This window comes from Myotis davidii, unplaced genomic scaffold, assembly GCF_000327345.1.
Source record: "Myotis davidii unplaced genomic scaffold, ASM32734v1 scaffold539, whole genome shotgun sequence".
NCBI classification, from domain to species: domain Eukaryota; kingdom Metazoa; phylum Chordata; class Mammalia; order Chiroptera; family Vespertilionidae; genus Myotis; species Myotis davidii.
Genome location: NW_006290028.1, coordinates 602,407 through 619,171, shown reverse-complemented (window position 1 = coordinate 619,171; position 16,765 = coordinate 602,407). Strand labels below are relative to the sequence as shown.

The following is a 16,765-nucleotide window of genomic DNA, read 5'->3' as shown; positions in this document are numbered from 1 at the left end:
TCAACCTGAAAAAAACAGAAAACATTAAGCATTGCCCCAGGCTTGGTGGTAAAACTATGGGATGTACTTTTTAACCAGAAAAAGTAAGATTGCACTTACATCTCGGGCTTTCACATAGAAGGCCTCTTGAAAAGCAGCTTCTAATGATCCAATAAAAAATACAGGATGGCAGTCTCCATATCTATAGGAAAAAGTGTGCCTATTAATTAAAATACATTTCAAATGAACTTCTAAGTTACACAAGTCTAAACAATGATTTAAGTTAATTCAAGGCTAATATCTCTTATGTACAGATCAAACATTAAAACATTTATTTTTTTATTTTTTCTCCCCCAATTATCCTCCTTCCTCCCCCCGGCACCTCTCAAAGCAGACTCTAAAACATTTCTTTAAAGGCATGGGAATGAGCTTCATTAGTTCTTAGAGTTCTTCTTGGCCTATACTGATATATTAGAACAATAGAATTTTAAGTACATCTAGCAAATGTATTTAATAAGTGCCACAAAACCATGCCATTTATAAATAAGCAGTTTCGGGTTATCCACTGTCACAAGATTTCGCTAGCTACTGTGGCCTTAACTTTGCATTTTAGATCATTTATTCTGGAAGTCAAACTGAAAGGGGAAAAATGGTATCCTGTAGTTTTCAAATTATACTATTATGTCAGAAAATAGAACTAAAGAGAAATATCATTTACATGAAAATTTATGGTTGAATATTTAAATCCTCTCTACTTAAACACTTTTGGAGAATCTCAAATGCATATAAAACATGCTATATTAGACTCTTAAAAAAAGAAATGCTAAATGACTCCAAACAAACATTTAAAAATTCACTTTCATTTAAAATTATCTTTTTAGCCCTAGCCAGTTTGGCTCAATGGCTAGAGTATCAGCCTGTGGACTGAAGGGTCCAGGGTTCAATTCCAGCCAAGGGCACATGCCTGGATTGTGGGCTTAATTCCCAGTGGGGGGCGTGCAGGAGGCAGCTGATCAATGATTCTCTCTCATCACTGATGTTTCTATCTCCCTCTCTGAAATCAATAAAAATATATTTAAAAAAATAAATAATAAAAAAATAAAATTAATTTTATATGTAATGTTATTTTGAAGCATATTTTGTTTGCCCTAGGATACACTAAAAAATAGTATTTTGTAACCTAGTCCTTTGGGAATATAGTCAAAATGTTAAATTAGTGATTCATTAATTGTGCTTCAATAAAGAAAGATACAAAGCCTGGCCAGTGTGGCTCAGTGGTTGAGCAATGATCCATGAACCAGAAAGTAACGGTTCATTTCCCAGTCAGGGCACATGCTCGGGTTGCTGGATAGATCCCCAGTAGGGAGCTTGCAGGATGCAGCGGATCAATGATTCTTTCTGATCATTGATGTTCCTATCTCTCTCTCCCTCTCCCTTCCTCTCTAAAATTTAAAAAGAAGAAGAAAAAAAGAGCTACAGAGATAAGATGACTATATCTATGAAGTGGCATAAATGGTTAACTAGTTATTCGATAGTGAATACAACATGTTTCACTATCAGGACTATATAAGTTGACAAACAGAACCATTGAATACTTTAAGGAGAAATAAAAAATAATCAATTTATGATTAAAACTGCTCCAGAAAAATACGTCATTAAAAAAGCATCAATTTTATATAGTTAATATCCTAACCCTACCTTGAAGAAAACTCTGCTGTAAATTGTAATAAGGCATCTCCTTCATTTTCTGCGTTTTCTGGCACTAAAAAACAAACAAAAGAAAAAACAAAAACAAAAACAAAAAAAACAAATAGACACAAAAAACAAACCACATAACATCTAATCCCACATATAAGAAATATATTTAATCAATAAAGAGAAAATAAGATTAAGTTTTAGTTTCTGTGATATATCTGGGGAGACATTTTACCTTATATACATTAGGAGATTTCATCAAATCTTGAGAAAGAAACTTAAAAAAATCCCAAGCTCATAAATTTTGGAAAAACAACTGACACAATCTTGTTAATAGGCAATTAAAACATGTGCCAGGCATCACTCAGAATTTCAATGTTTTCTTGAAATGACATCTTGTGATTAAATTATATAAAAAGAATCTCAATTTATTTTAAAGACCTATTAATCAAGAAAATCGTCAATTTAATGCAAATATACCTATTTCTGCCCCCAGGAATTCCCTAATTTCAGAGTAAATGAGCCATTTAAGAACTTATTTTAAGGATCATTTTGCATATAGCAACCACTTATGATTCTACAGTATGTATCTTATAAGGTGTAAGTGAGGGAGATAGCACATTTATTTATTTATTTATTCTTCCAAAGATGAGTACCAGTGAATGGAAAAGTAATACTACTATTGTTTTTGTTTTTGGAGATTTCGTCAATTTAATTACAAGATTTAAAAAATACAACTTAATGCTTAATTCATTAAAATATTTAAATAGTAAAAATTTTGATATCTCTAGTAACATGTGGGGAAACAACTGCAGTCACAGAAAGTCCAGCTATTTGTTTTTCAAACTCTAGGTTTAAAGTAAAGGGACAGATTCTTGGCTAATTACACATGTGAAACAAGTTACATTTCCTTGCATTTTAATGAATTTTACTAAAGCATTGAAAATCAGTAGGCCTAATAAAATTAAAACTCAAGAGGCTCTAGTTCTAATGAATAATGCCTATTTGTTATATTTTCTCTTTCCAAACCCGAAAGTCAGTAAGAAACTTTTAAGTTCACTACCCTTAATAAGTTTTTGCAATAAAAGGGAGCATTATAATGCCGGACCCAAAGAGCTATTAATACTCACTCATTGGAGATTTTCTCAGGGCAGTTGACGCCATGCCGAATACCTCTCCATCATCCACCCCAAATTCAGGAGCATCTTCAAAGTCATCTCCATCACTATCACTAACCATATGAACATCGGTGCTTTGCTATTTAAGGAAATCAAATTTCAAAATATAAGTTATGCAATCACATTTAACATTATAAAAGCTTTACTAAATAAGGAGCCATTTGTTAGAGCAAAGCTTAATATTTTTCAGTTTAAGGCTTATATATATTTCTAAACTTGCTGTGATACCCCTAGATAAAGATTGCAGATGGAGGGAAAATAAAAAGTGCTTACAAACTTACTGAAGACAGGAACTTTTGTCTATTTCATCCCTAGCCTATAGTAACACAATTAAGTGCTCAATAAGTAATTGCTCAAAAAATGAGGGGACAGGTACAATTGGAGAGGTCAGAGACAAAGTAAGCTATATGAGATTTTATAAAGTTCGCACTAATCTATGTTTGTCAGGGGTATGTTTGAAAAGCAAGGGTAGCATTTTCAAACTTGGCACTTCCTTACTGCAATGGTTCTCAAAATTTTCATTAGTAAAATATGGCACACTATCCTCACAGTATTATTGAAAGATAACATAAAATACACTGTGAAATTTCTATCTTTTAAAATATGGTGTGCTGTGTACTTAAGTTATGAAAATGGGGAAACTATTTGATCCTTTAGTCAATGCAGAGGAGCCTAACTTAGAGATAAATATTTGCCAGAAAAGCATTAAGAGAAACATAGAATCAAAGACTCATAAAACTTAGCTAGATGGGATATTAGAGTTCAGCCCGTTAAGAATCAGATTTTAAAGCTAGAAGGGATTTTAAAGATCTCTCATCAATGATTTTCAAATTTCTTTTCACAGGGTTACCCAGCCCCAAGCAAAACATTCTGCAAAATTATAATGCATACAATATATGAAAAGTAAGGCCACTCTGATGGATGCAGGGAGAGGGCAATTGGGAGCCTAATGCTCCTGCATTTGGCCTTTTCTTCCTCCTATCCCTTCGACAGCTGGGGTATCTCTGATGGCTCTCAGGACACTATGGAACAATTTTAAAAACCACTGACCTAGTGAGTCTAACAGCTCCAAATGAAGAAGGCAAAACATTTACTCCATTTGGCTCAGTAGGTTTAGCATTTCTTCCTTGGGCATAACCAAGCATTAATGCCCAGAATTGTTTAAGATTTTCCCTCTTATTTCAAAGATAGTTTTCTCAATGGTTTGAATAGAGAAGGTAATGAACATGTACTTATTGGATGAATAAAGATGAATGGCCCTGGCCCTAAGCAGTCTATCTGCTATCCTGACTATACCATTATTTCTTACAGAAGCCTTGGTTATATTTGTGATCCTAATCCTACTTTAGTGTTTTGCTTTGTAGAGCCAAGACCTCTTCCTGATTTTAACAGTTCAACAGCTTAAATATTTAAAAAACCCTTTTCATTTCAAGGCAGTGAGGGAGCCCCCTCCGTAAAACAATACTTTTACTAAGACCACAACTGTGCTTGAATTCCCTCGGTATTTCAGGCAGGCAAATATCTGGAGTATGAAGTTCACTTGAACTTCGAGACTCAGTCTTAAACAGGTAAAGGCTCAAAACCTTAAAGATACATTATGTGTTCCTTTAGGATGCTCATTCAGGCTCACAGGCAAGAGGAAATAAACAAAAGGCCAGTATGACAAACTTCCTCACATCCTCTATTAGCTAAGCTATCATCTTAGCCTTCGATTAAATCTTGCCTCGTACTCACCCCTTACTTTAAGAGGCATCAGGTTAAATAGGAGGGTTGGAGAACACAGACAAAAAGAAAGGGATTATTCTATGTATCATCTTTATTTCTCACCCCCTTCACTTTAGTCCCCATATCGATCCTCTTTCTCTGATTTCAGTTTTCAATTAAATAGCAGTCCCTTTCCATAACAACAGTACTTAACCTCATATTAGGATGGTGATTTTAATTTTGTGCCTATGTAACCCATTATTCATCTTGTCTTCACAAAGTATAGCGTTCCCAAATCTCTGAAGAGCCCAAGAAAGTGAAATCCTACGACGATAACATCTTCAAAGGAGGTATCTAAAAAGTCAATTTTGTTGAAAAAGTATATTTCAAATATGAATTATTGAAGTATCTGCAAGAATGAGCTACTTAATTATGTATAAGGAACTCCCAATCTCCTTACATTTTCTTATCAGCCATCAAACAGGTTAGGAAAAGCTTTTTCTAAAAAATGAGATAAACAACCTTTTTATCATTAATGTTTGCTGATGCTAATAATAATCTCTTGGTTCAGTGATGGCTGTCCTAAAATTCTTTAAATACAAACAAATAACCTATTTATTCAGAATTTTAAAAACATCTAAAAATTTTGATTCTATTTTAGCTACTTATTACATTAATTTATTCCTTTTATCATTTAACAAATATTTATAAACTCCTACTAAGTGCTACACTGATTGGATCCATGTGAAAGATATAGATTATGGTCTCTCAAGGAACACCATATAAAATATAAAGATAATTATAATACCTAGTGATAAGTATTATGACAGATAAGTTCAGAGGGCAGCATTTAATGCACTGGAGGGATCAGGGCAAACTTCCTAGAGGAGATAATAACCAAACTGCTTGAGATAAAAATTTAGGATTCAGATATACTTGGCACTAAGGCAAGCTTAAAACTGAAGCAGATATTCCTTTCACCAACTACTTATTATATCAAAACACCAGGTTAGAAGTTAGGGAAACTTATAATCAAAGACTCATAAAACTTAGCTAGATGGGATATTAGAGTTCAGCCCGTTAAGAATCAGATTTTAAAGCTTTAAGGGATTTTAAAGATAAAACATAGTCCCAGCCTTCAAGAAATTTCTATCTAAAGGAAGGCATATTTAGTTGCAAATATGTCTTTTTCAATGTGATGAGAGGTACAACAAAAGATTAAGCAAAGGCTATTGGAAAATAAAGGAGAGAGTGATTAGTTACTCTAGGACCAGTGAAGAAGACTGTGTAAGGCTTCACATAAGTGCTACTATTTAACCCATACCTTAAAAAAAGATACCAATGTTGTGGAGCATGTGTAATGGAAATTTGATGGGGAGGGAGTTGTACTCTAAGCAGACAAAAAAACTCAAGCAAGCAATTGGATTTTTTAAAAAATATATTTTATTGATTTTTTTACAGAGAGGAAGGGAGAGGGATTGAGAGTTAGAAACACTGATGAGGGAGAAACATCGATCAGCTGCCTCCTGCACACTTCCTACTGGGTATGTGCCCGCAACCAAGGTACATGCCCTTGACCGGAATCAAACCTGGGACCCTTGAGTCCATAGGCCAATGCTCTATCCACTGAGCCAAACCGGTTAGGGCAGCAATTGGATATTTTAAAAAATCAATAAAGAATCCAGCAAAGCAAATGGAATCATTAGCTCTAGGCATGAAAGAGGAATGTGGACTGGCAGGAAGGACAAAAGGTTTGATGGGACTAGATGTGGCAGTCCTAAAATCAGCACACTAAGGTATCTGGACTATACTCGGATGGCAATAGGGGAAGCACTAAAGGTTTTTAGGCAGGAACTGTTCGAGGGAATAACTGATGGCTGTGTGTGTGTTTGGGGTAGTATGGTGGCATAATGGCAGATTAGACTTGAGGACATGAGAAAGGAGACTTAATTTCAAAGTTGCAAGTGAGAGAACTCAAGAACCTATATTTGAGCCGTAGCAGTAGGAATTGAATGAAGGGGACAGACTTAAAATAATATACTTCAGCAGAACTGATAGGAACTGTTGACCAGTTAGACTTAACGATCAAGAAAAAAAGAAAGATTAAAAGAAAAGTAAGAGGTGAATATGACACCAAGATTTGGGTAACTGAGTGGGTAGATACCGTTAGGTCCGGGGAGTGGGGAGGCTGAGACCAGTTCTCAGAATTTGAGGAAGCTCTAGGATGTCTAGGTAAAAACATCCAGTAGGTAGCTGGAAAAAAAAAATCTTACCAGCTCAGGAGAGAGGCCCAGAAAACATTTAAATTTGGAAGTCATCAGTATATAAATAATAATGAAAATGAATACGATCAATCAGTTAAAAAATAAAGAAATAAGAGTGATAAAGATAAGAGTTTACAGAATATATAAATATTTCAATTGGCAAAGGAAGAGAAACAGTAAACAGAATAGAGAGATAAGCTGTCAAAGATTAGAAAGTCAATTGAAAGAAAATCTTAGAAGCAAGGTCTGAGAAAATTTCAATAGACAATAACTGTAAATAGGTTCAATAGGATTGTAATTAAGAAAGAGGTAACTATTATATTATGACAAGAAAACCACCACAAAAAGTATCTGAATTTATAACCAAAACACCTGGTATTGAATACCATTTTCCTTTATATGACTTTCAGCAAGTGTCTTTGCTCCCCACTGTAGAATGTGACTAATACTGACCCACAAAGGTGGCCGTGAAAAAAAAGAGACAGCATAGCATGGTACCTGTTAACATTAACAAAAACTATTATCTGACTCTAATGGTTAAATTCAATTATAGTCACATGGTAGAAAGAAGCCAAGTTGTAATGAGTTAAGTGAATAGAAAATGAAGAAATAGAGTTATCTGGTGTAGATTACCTCAAGAAGCCTGGCTGTGAACAAAGGAAAGATGAAGCTAAAGCCTGAGGGGGGAAATTGGGTTTGAAGGAATATCTATATCTATCTATCTATCTATCTATCTATCTATCTATCTATCTATCTATCTATCTAGAGTTTTGGATATGTTTTTAGGATGAAGAAAAAGAACCAAGAGAGAGGGGGAGGATAAAAATGCAAGAAAGATCCCTTACCCCTCCCACCTGTTGGAGAGGTTATAGTGGGGCTAGAATCAAGATAATGGTCAGAACAAAAACTCTAATAGCAAGAAACTTCTCAACTAACAAATTAGGGTAACAAATTTGATGCTGATATAAAAAATACACTATCTGAGCAGAACAAAGGAAAGGGTAATACAAATCCTGATGTATGGGAAAGAATAGCAAGTCCCTCGGTGACAGGACTACACAGTTTTGGGCTTGGGGTGACAATGAGCATTAACATGTGAGGAGATAGATTTTGGAGGAGATGTGGAAAGTTCACTTTTGTAGAGAGTGAACCTGCAGTGTGCATTCAGAGATGTTCAAGAGGAACTGGATTACTATGCAGCTTGTCTGCCCATAGTTCAGGAAGCAATAGTATGTGGCACTGCACCACAAGCAGACAAGCTAAGTATTTGTCTAACCATGTTTTAAAAATTGGAATGCAGATTTTTGGCAATTATCTGCATTCAATTTCCTCCCCTCTCCCCCTCCTTCCCTCCTCTCTCTCTATCTCTCTATCTCTCTCTCCCCGCAGGGGGTCAGCATAAGCTAACTCCTTTATTGAAGACTTTGCTCTGTTCACAGCCATATTCCCAGCACTTAGACCAGTACCAGGCATGGAGTAGGTAGGAATCAGAATTTAGTGAATGAATTTTTTGTCACTTAAACCAAAAGCTATGTATCATTCTTATTTCTTCCCTCTCTCTTTTCTCATACAGATCCATCCTATCAGTTACCAGTCCTACTGATTTCCCCTTCCAAATATTTCCTGAATTCATATCCTTCTCTCTTTTTACTAAGTATGTTCTAGTTCAGGATCTTATTATCTTTTGCAGTACTAGTAAAATAGGTTCATATCTGATTTCTCTGTCTGTAGTCTTGCTTCCCTTACATCTAATCTCTGCACAGCAGAAAAACAAAACAAAAACCATTCCTCACCTAACACCCTACTATGGCTTCCCAGAGTTCAAATCCCTCCCTAGACATACAAGCCCAACTCACCTTAGTCTCATCTCTTATCTTTCTGTGTCCCATTTTATTTTGCACAAACACCAAACTGTACTCATTTCTTCCCATTTACTAATCAGATTGTGCTGTTTCCTCTTAATGGAATACTCTTTCCATGTTTCTTCATTTGGTTGACTGTGACTCACTCTTTATAATTCTACTAGAGGTCTGGTGAACAAATTCATGCATGAGTGGGGTCCCTTGGCCTAGCTGGCAATAGTGGCTAATCGAGGCCTGTCTCGCCCAGTTCTGATGGGGCCAATCGGGGCCGGCCGGGAGAAGGGACCGTGGGAGGTTGGCCGGCTGTGGGAGGTTGACTATGGGAGCACACAGACCACCAGGTAGCAGGTCCTGCGTTGAGCGTCTGCCCCCTGGTGGTTAGTGTGTGTCATAGCGACTGGTCGACCAGTCATAATGGTTTCTTAGGCTTTTATATATATAGATTTGGATGTCAACTCCTCTAATCTTCCTTTTTAAAGAAAAAAACATTCATTCACAAATACTCTTTTGTGGCTGGTATGTACCAGGCACTACACTAGGTGTTAGGGCTAGAGGTGAACTATAATAACACTCAGCCCCACAAAGACACATACACAGAGACATCACACACACAAACATGTTCAATCTGATCAGGCCCTCGTCTTTGTTTCCATAGCACCCTATGTACACTGATTGCTATCACTGCATTTATTGCAATATGTCATTATTATTAGTTTACTAATCTATTACCTTTGACTCTGAGCATCTTGGTATAGGTACATTGTTATTCATCTTTGCACAATGCCTGGTTCACAGAAGGTGTACTCACTCACTGAGTTAAAGAACCTTCAGAATCAATCCTAATAAATGTACTCAATCCTAATTAATAGTCAGCAGCAAAGAAAATGCCTTTGTTAAACTGACAGTTCTACGTAAAAATCATTTTAACCAATCCACCTGAATTCTGTCTGCTGAAACATGAAACTTACAGAACAAGAAAGACCACATTAGCCATAACCTTGCATGGAAAGTTTCTGCCTTAAAGAATTTACTGAAGAAAAAAAAAAGAATTTACTGAGACTTTATTCACGCTACATTAACTTTATCTATTCATTGCTGTGGCCAATAAAAAAGAATAGGAAGTGGGCAGGTGTGTGGAGGATAGGCCCTCTGTTCACTGAAAAGCTGGCTAACAGGCTTACCTCCTCAGACTGCTCCCGGGTCTGTGCAGGTGAAGATCTCCTTCCCACTGTCAGTCGATGGCATGGGTAAGAGAGCCCCGATTCAGCAAGACACATCTGCAAAAAGTAGAATCCATCATTTGTAAACAAAATGAGGCATGTTTTACAAAAGGTTTTTACTTCTGGGACATTTTTTATTATTTCTGAAGCTACATTAGAAAGATCACTCTAGTAGCCCAGGTATTACATTACCAGGAAGTCTCTTAAAATTTGAAAATTTTTCCATATATTAATGTTACAATAGTTGAGGCTATTTATTATTCATTAGACAATAGACTTGGGCTACAGGAAACTGTGACAAGCCTAAAATAAACCTATCATATACATATCCCTCCCCCTTAACATGTCTGTTACCTTTCTAATTAGCAGCATAATACCTCAGTTTCCGAATTCTGAGAGAGGTGCTCTATAAATCTTTTTTGGAGGTTAGTGATGGATTTTTTTAAAAAGGTTTCCACACATCATAACTATGTTGTTTGTGCTTTAGTTATTATTAATCTAAAATTTCAGATCATTATTATAGCTTATGAATCTATAATGTCTGTAAAGAACCTAGCACATGTTCAGTTTACTGTCCTTGTTACCACTGTGATTTAAAACACTACCCAGAGAATTTGCCTAGTTTAGCCTAAAGCAATATATATTTACTTCTATTAAAGTTTACAGTGGGTCACATTTTAAATATTTTGAAGTTTAAATTAAATTTAGGCAAATATGAGGAAATACGAGTGCACGTTACTGTTGTCTATATAGAAGAATTAAAACAATATTAAATAGCCAACAGAAGTGTTTTTCATGAAAAAAAATGTGTATTTAATGTAGCAATTATGTAAGGTGAAGTTTCTTTTATTATTATTAGAATATCCAATAGCATACTAAAAACATCCATTAGTAACTTTTGAGGAGGTGTGGATTAAACTGAGGAAACCCAAATATCTGTAAATTCATCTGGTTCAAGGTCTTGTTTGTTTTTGCATCTAGATGTTTTGGAATTATACTTTAAAAATTCTAGAAGACCTGATTGATTTTTTAAAACAATATTTTTATAAATTGATTTCAGAGAGGAAGGGAGAGGGAAAGATAGAAATATCAATGGTGAGAAAGAATCATCAATCAGCTGTCTCCCACACGCCCCCTACTGGTGATGAAGCCCACAACCCGGGCATGTGCCCTGACCAGGAACCAAACCATGACCTCCTGGTTCGTAGGTCAATGCTCAACCACTGAGCAACACTGGCCAGGCTGATTGATTTTTTTTAAAGCAAAAATGCATTGATTTTGTCATTTTTATTCAATCATATTCATCAACATAATTGTCATAATTAGCTCAATCTATTTCATTTCAGAACAAATAAAATCAAAGCTAAAATGGACAAGAAGTATAGGTTAAATTTCAAGCCAAGTTACCTTCACAATATTTTTCATTTGAAAAATGTCCTCCACCCCTACCATGAAATCCTCTGGTAATCAAATACTAATGATGGTAAACATCACTGACAATCAGAAACAGTGTAGTGTAATGGAAAGAGACTTGGAAAAATCTCTATTCAAGTACCACTTCGACTCCTGATCTTTGGATAGTCATTTCTCTATTTTAAGCTAGAGTTTCCTTATTTATGAATTCAGGTGAGTAATCCCTGACCTAACTGTCTCAAAGGACTCTTGAAAGCGTTAAATGTAATAAGGTAAGTAAAAGTTGGCTTTGAAACTATAGTGACATAGGCAGAAGAGCTGTTATCATTCCAATGGTCATTATTTTTAGGACCTGGAGAAGGAAATGGTGATTAACTTCCCAATGTGACTAGCCTACCTTTGCATTCGGCCCAGTCACAGGAGGAAATGCTCACTGAAAGTACATGGTTCTACAAATGGTGGTTCCTAAAAGGGCTTGTCTCTAAGTTATATACATTAACCATCTCATTCCTCAAAAAATTAAAAATGGAGCTCCTATTTGACCCAGTAATCCCACTTCTAGGAATATATCCCAAGAAAACAGAAACACCAAGAGATATATGCACTTCTATGTTCACAGCAGCACAATTTACCATAGCTAAGATTTGGAAACAGCCTAAGGGCCCATCAGCAGATGAATGGATTAAAAACCTGTGGTACATCTACACAATGGAATAGTATGCTGCTGTAAAAAATAAGGAACTCTTACCATTTGCAACAGCATGGACAAACCTGGAGAGTATTATGCTAAGCGAAATAAGCCAGTCAGAGAAATATAAATATCACATGATCTCACTCATTTGTGGAATATAATGAACCACATAAACTGATGAACAAAAATAGAGCTGGGGGAAAAAATACTTTAGAATATAAGTAATCCTGTTATTTGCCCCCAGGCTCGCAGCCCCAGCTTGTGCCCCCAGCCTCACAGCCCCGCCTCGCACCCCGCTGTGGCCTGGTGCTGCCCCCTCAACTATTCCACCATCCCACCTACTAGGTGGTTGATCAGGGCTGGAACCCCTGCCCAGCTCCCTCAGCGCCTGGGAGCTAGGAGGCAGCCCCGCCTCCCACCGTTGCCACTCTTTCTGGTCTGCAGGACGATTGTGGGGGGTTGGGGGGATCAGCTCCCTCAGCACCTGGGAGCTGGGTGGCAGCCCCAGCCCTGCCCCCCGCTGCTGGTCGCCATCTGCAGGGCAATCGGGCCCCTGCTCACACCCATCTTGGCCTGGCACTGCCAGCTCACCTGCTCCACCATCCCACCATGGTCCCACTCTTTTCAGGGCCCATCAGGGCCGGAAGTGCCTCCACTGCTGCCAACACCTGCCATGTTCCGTGCGGCCCCCTGGTGGTCAGCGCATGTCATAGCAAGCGGTCAAACTTCTGGTCGAACAATTTGCATATTAGGCTTTTTATTATATATGCTTGTAAAAAAATTAAAAATTAAATAAAAACATTAACCATCTCAATAGCTACTAATCATTCCTGAGGAGAGTGGCTAGCACTTTCTCCTTGGCCTACAGCTAACCAAATAAACCTCTGCATCACTATTTCAGGTCCTAGTAATCACAATGCACTACGGAAATTAAAAGATCAAGAATTTCTGATTGACTATATACCCAGTATTGATTAACTATAAGGCACAGTATCTATCCTAAGGGAACATATATATTAGTTAGGGAGACAAGAGATACACATAGGAACAGGTACAGAAAAAGGAATACAAGTGAGTAAAGATGGGATTATATATCCACCAGGGAGTCTCTTTAGGGCTAGGAAACCCTTGGAGGTGCAATAGTAAGTAAAAGAGTGATTTCAAAAAGTTCGGGCTAAAATAAATGTTTACTGGGACTCATCACCTAAACTTATATAAAAGATGTGAGTGAAGTCAGAAGGCTGAGGTTTCAGGCTCACTAAATCTTTCAATTGTCCAATAACTATGGGCAAAATCACTTGAAATTTCTGTACTTCAGTTTTCTTACAAAATGATGTATTTCAGCCTGTCCTTAATTTACAAAATATGGTAATACAATCTGTTCTATCTCCCTCACATAGCTGGTATTCTGAGAAGATCCAATGAGATAATGTTTATGCAACCAAATGGTTATGTAATTGTAAAAGATATATATTATTATCATTGGGGTATTTATTATGCATAAGCTAAGGAAAAAAGATTAGGGCTGTAGGTTTGTTTGACTTTATAGTTGAAGAGGGCCATCTTTAAAATTTTAGATTTACAGACTATATTAGTTAATTAACTTATACATTATAGTAATCTTTCAATCACAATACTGTTTTAAACAATACAATGAAAGACTATGACTCATTTTCAAAATCTATTTTCTGGCCATGTTGGACTATAATTCTTTGACTTTCTGTCATCACACATGCAGAGATTAGAGATTTAAAATAGGCTCACAAAATAAAAATAAAGTTAAAGCAAGATTCTTTTATTTTATTATTTAATTCTACACCCTTACATAAATGATGCACATTTGGTAGTATAATCTTCTGGATGCTTAGGAATGTGGAGAGGTTGAGGGAAACCTAAAATTTTCATGCCTAAAATTTCACTAATTGATCCTACAAAAACAAACTCCAAGACCTTCTATCTCTATATACAAAAGCCCAAGTGACTGAACAACCAATCGACAGGTTGCTATGACAGGCACTGACCACCAGGGGACAGATGCCCAACACACAGGATCAAGCTCCCTCCTGTCTGGATTGGGCCTGTGGGGATCGGGCTGAACCCGGCTCTCCAACATCCCCCAAGGGATCCTGGGTTGCAAGAGGGTACAGGCCAGGCGAGGGACCCCACCCTGCTGATCCGCCCTGCTCTGTGTGTGATGGGACGGTGTCCCAACTCCCCTATCGGCCCTACTCTGTGAGTGACAGGGGGGAGCTCCCCAACCCCCTGATGGGCCCTGCTGTGTGCGTGACAGGGGAGATTGGGCCTGCCCTCTGCCACCTGGGAGCAGGCCTAAGCCAGCAGGTCTTTATCTCCCGAGAGGTCCCAGACTGCAAGAGGGCACAGGCCAGTCTGAGGGACCCCCCTCCCCCCAAGTGCACAAATTTTTGTGCACCGGGCCTCTAGTATACATATAAAAGCCTGAACAACAGTCCAACCCATAGCTATGATGCACACTGACCACCACGGGGCAGATGCTCAATGCAGGAGCTGCCAAGCTGCAGTGACTTAGCTGCTGTGGTTCTTGGGTGACGCACACGGAACCAGAGAGGAGGGAGCCCAATTCCGGGGTGTGTCACACGAGAACTGCCCTCTCGCAATCCAAGATCCCTTGGAGGATGTCCAAGAGCTGGTTTTGGCCCAATCCCCATGGCCAGGCCAGGGACCCCACCAGTGTACAAATCTATGCACCACACCTCTAGTTCAACAATAAAACCAATCAAGCAATATATAATCTTGCTTTAACTTTATTTTGAATTTGTGAGCCTATTTTGAATCTCTAACCTCTAAAAGTGTGATGACAGAAAGTCAAAGAATTACAGTCCAAATACAGATCTGTGAGGTCAGATTTTCTTCCTGTTTTTCAACCAAAACAATAGAGAACAACAGATTAAATGGAGAAAATATGAGAATCTGCTTGTCTTCTATGAAGCCAGATATTAAGGGAATTTGTAAAAGTGTAAAACATCATTCACTCACTACTTTTATTTTTTGGAAAATTTTCATAAGAAAATGCTATTTATATTCATATGTAGTGGATTTATTGTTGATATCTTAAATACTTTTTTCAATGTTAATTTTGAATGACAAATGTCAATAAATATAACCCATATAAACAAAAACTCTTTAGAGGTCTTTGATGATGTTTTTCTCAAATTCACAATCCAAAAACAGTTATCATTCACTGAACTATGCCATATGTGCAGATAAAACTAATTTTCATAAACAATGGAAATTTGAAATAACTGAGAAGCCCAAAAAACCACATTGTTTTGTGAAGTTTTAGAACCTTCTCAATGTCTCCCCTTATATAATTAAGAAAGCATACAATGTTTTCCTTATAAACAAATTAAAATGAAATATAGGATAATGTGCATAAGACAACTTCTGTAAACCATTATAATTAATCATGGGCTATCTTTGACAAGTCCTTGACACAGTATTATTACTCTTTTAAGTTTGTGCCTCAGGTTAAACATAAGACCTTTCTTAATAATGCTTTCTTTAAAAATATGAATTAGCATATATGCATAAAACAGGGACACAGACAATAATGTGGTGAAGGCCTAGGGGGTGGGGACAGGTGGAGGAAGGAAAAGTGGGGGAAATGGGGACATCTGTAATAGAGTCAACAATGAAAAAAGGCAAATAAAAATATGAATTAGTTTTTGAGAAGAATTTTTTTTAAAATCCTCACTGGGGATATGCTTATTAATTTTACACAGAAGGGAAGAGGGAGGGATGAATGGAGGGAGGAAGAGAGAGAGGAGGGGAGAGAGAGAGAGAAACACTGATGTGAGAAACATAGATCAGTTACCTTTCATATGTGTCCTGACCAGGGATCGAACCAGCAACCTAGGTATGTACCCTGACCGAAATCAAATATTCAATCTTTTGATGTATGGGATGATGCTCCAACCAACTGAACCACACTGCCCAGAGCTGAAAGAGTTTTTTATTTTTAAAGTTTTGCCTTCTTCCAAATACATATTTATAGCCTGTCTTTCTTCCTTATTGTGATGACAAACATGAAGATATTTTAAGAGTACTGGCCCAGAATTTAGAAGACTAAGTTAGGGGGCAGTCATTGGGAGCCTTAATATACTCTTTTATAAAATACGTGAGCAACCCATATGAATGATCTCTAAGATCCCTTCCAGCTCTAATGGACAATAATCTTTTTTTTTTTCCTTGTTTAAAATATTACAAATAGTAGTACATCTGTCTCCTTTTTCTCCCCATTGACCTTCCCCCGGCCTCCCCTACCCCCGGCAAATGCCCTTAACCGCCCCCCGCCCCCGTGTCTTATGTCCATTGGTTATGCTTATATGCATGCATATAAGCCCTTGGATTGATCTCTTAACCCCCCCAACTGCCAACACTCCAGTCTTCCCTCTGTAATTTGACAGTCTGTTCAATGCTTCTCTGCCTCTGTAACTATCCTTTTGTTCATTAGGTTATAATGTTCTTTATTATCCATAAATGAGTAGATCATGTGGTATTTTTCTTTCACTGCCTGGCTTATTTCACTTAGCATAATGCTCTCCAGTTCCATCCATGCTGCTGCAAATGGTAAGAATTCCTTCTTTTTTATAGCAGCATAGTATTCCATTGTGTAGATGTATCATAGTTTTCTAATCCACTCATCTGCTAATGGGCACTTAGGATGTTTCCCAATCTTAGCTGTGGTGAATTGTGTGTGAATGGGCAATTTTCATTTTTT

The 16,765-nt window shown here is 37.3% G+C and overlaps 1 protein-coding gene across 2 annotated transcripts in view; it reads right to left on the bottom strand.

Moving 5' to 3' along the window:
- FAF1 (Fas associated factor 1) overlaps positions 1 to 16,765 on the bottom strand; it is a 184,614-nt gene that overhangs the window by 119,367 nt on the left and 48,482 nt on the right. For both annotated transcript variants that reach the window (XM_015563297.1, XM_015563296.1), the window contains 4 exons: positions 9,864 to 9,959; positions 2,805 to 2,931; positions 1,678 to 1,741; positions 100 to 181 (listed from right to left, as the gene is read on the bottom strand). In XM_015563297.1, the coding sequence (XP_015418783.1) occupies positions 100 to 181; positions 1,678 to 1,741; positions 2,805 to 2,931; positions 9,864 to 9,959 (369 nt within the window). The remainder of the gene's footprint in view (positions 1 to 99; positions 182 to 1,677; positions 1,742 to 2,804; positions 2,932 to 9,863; positions 9,960 to 16,765) is intronic.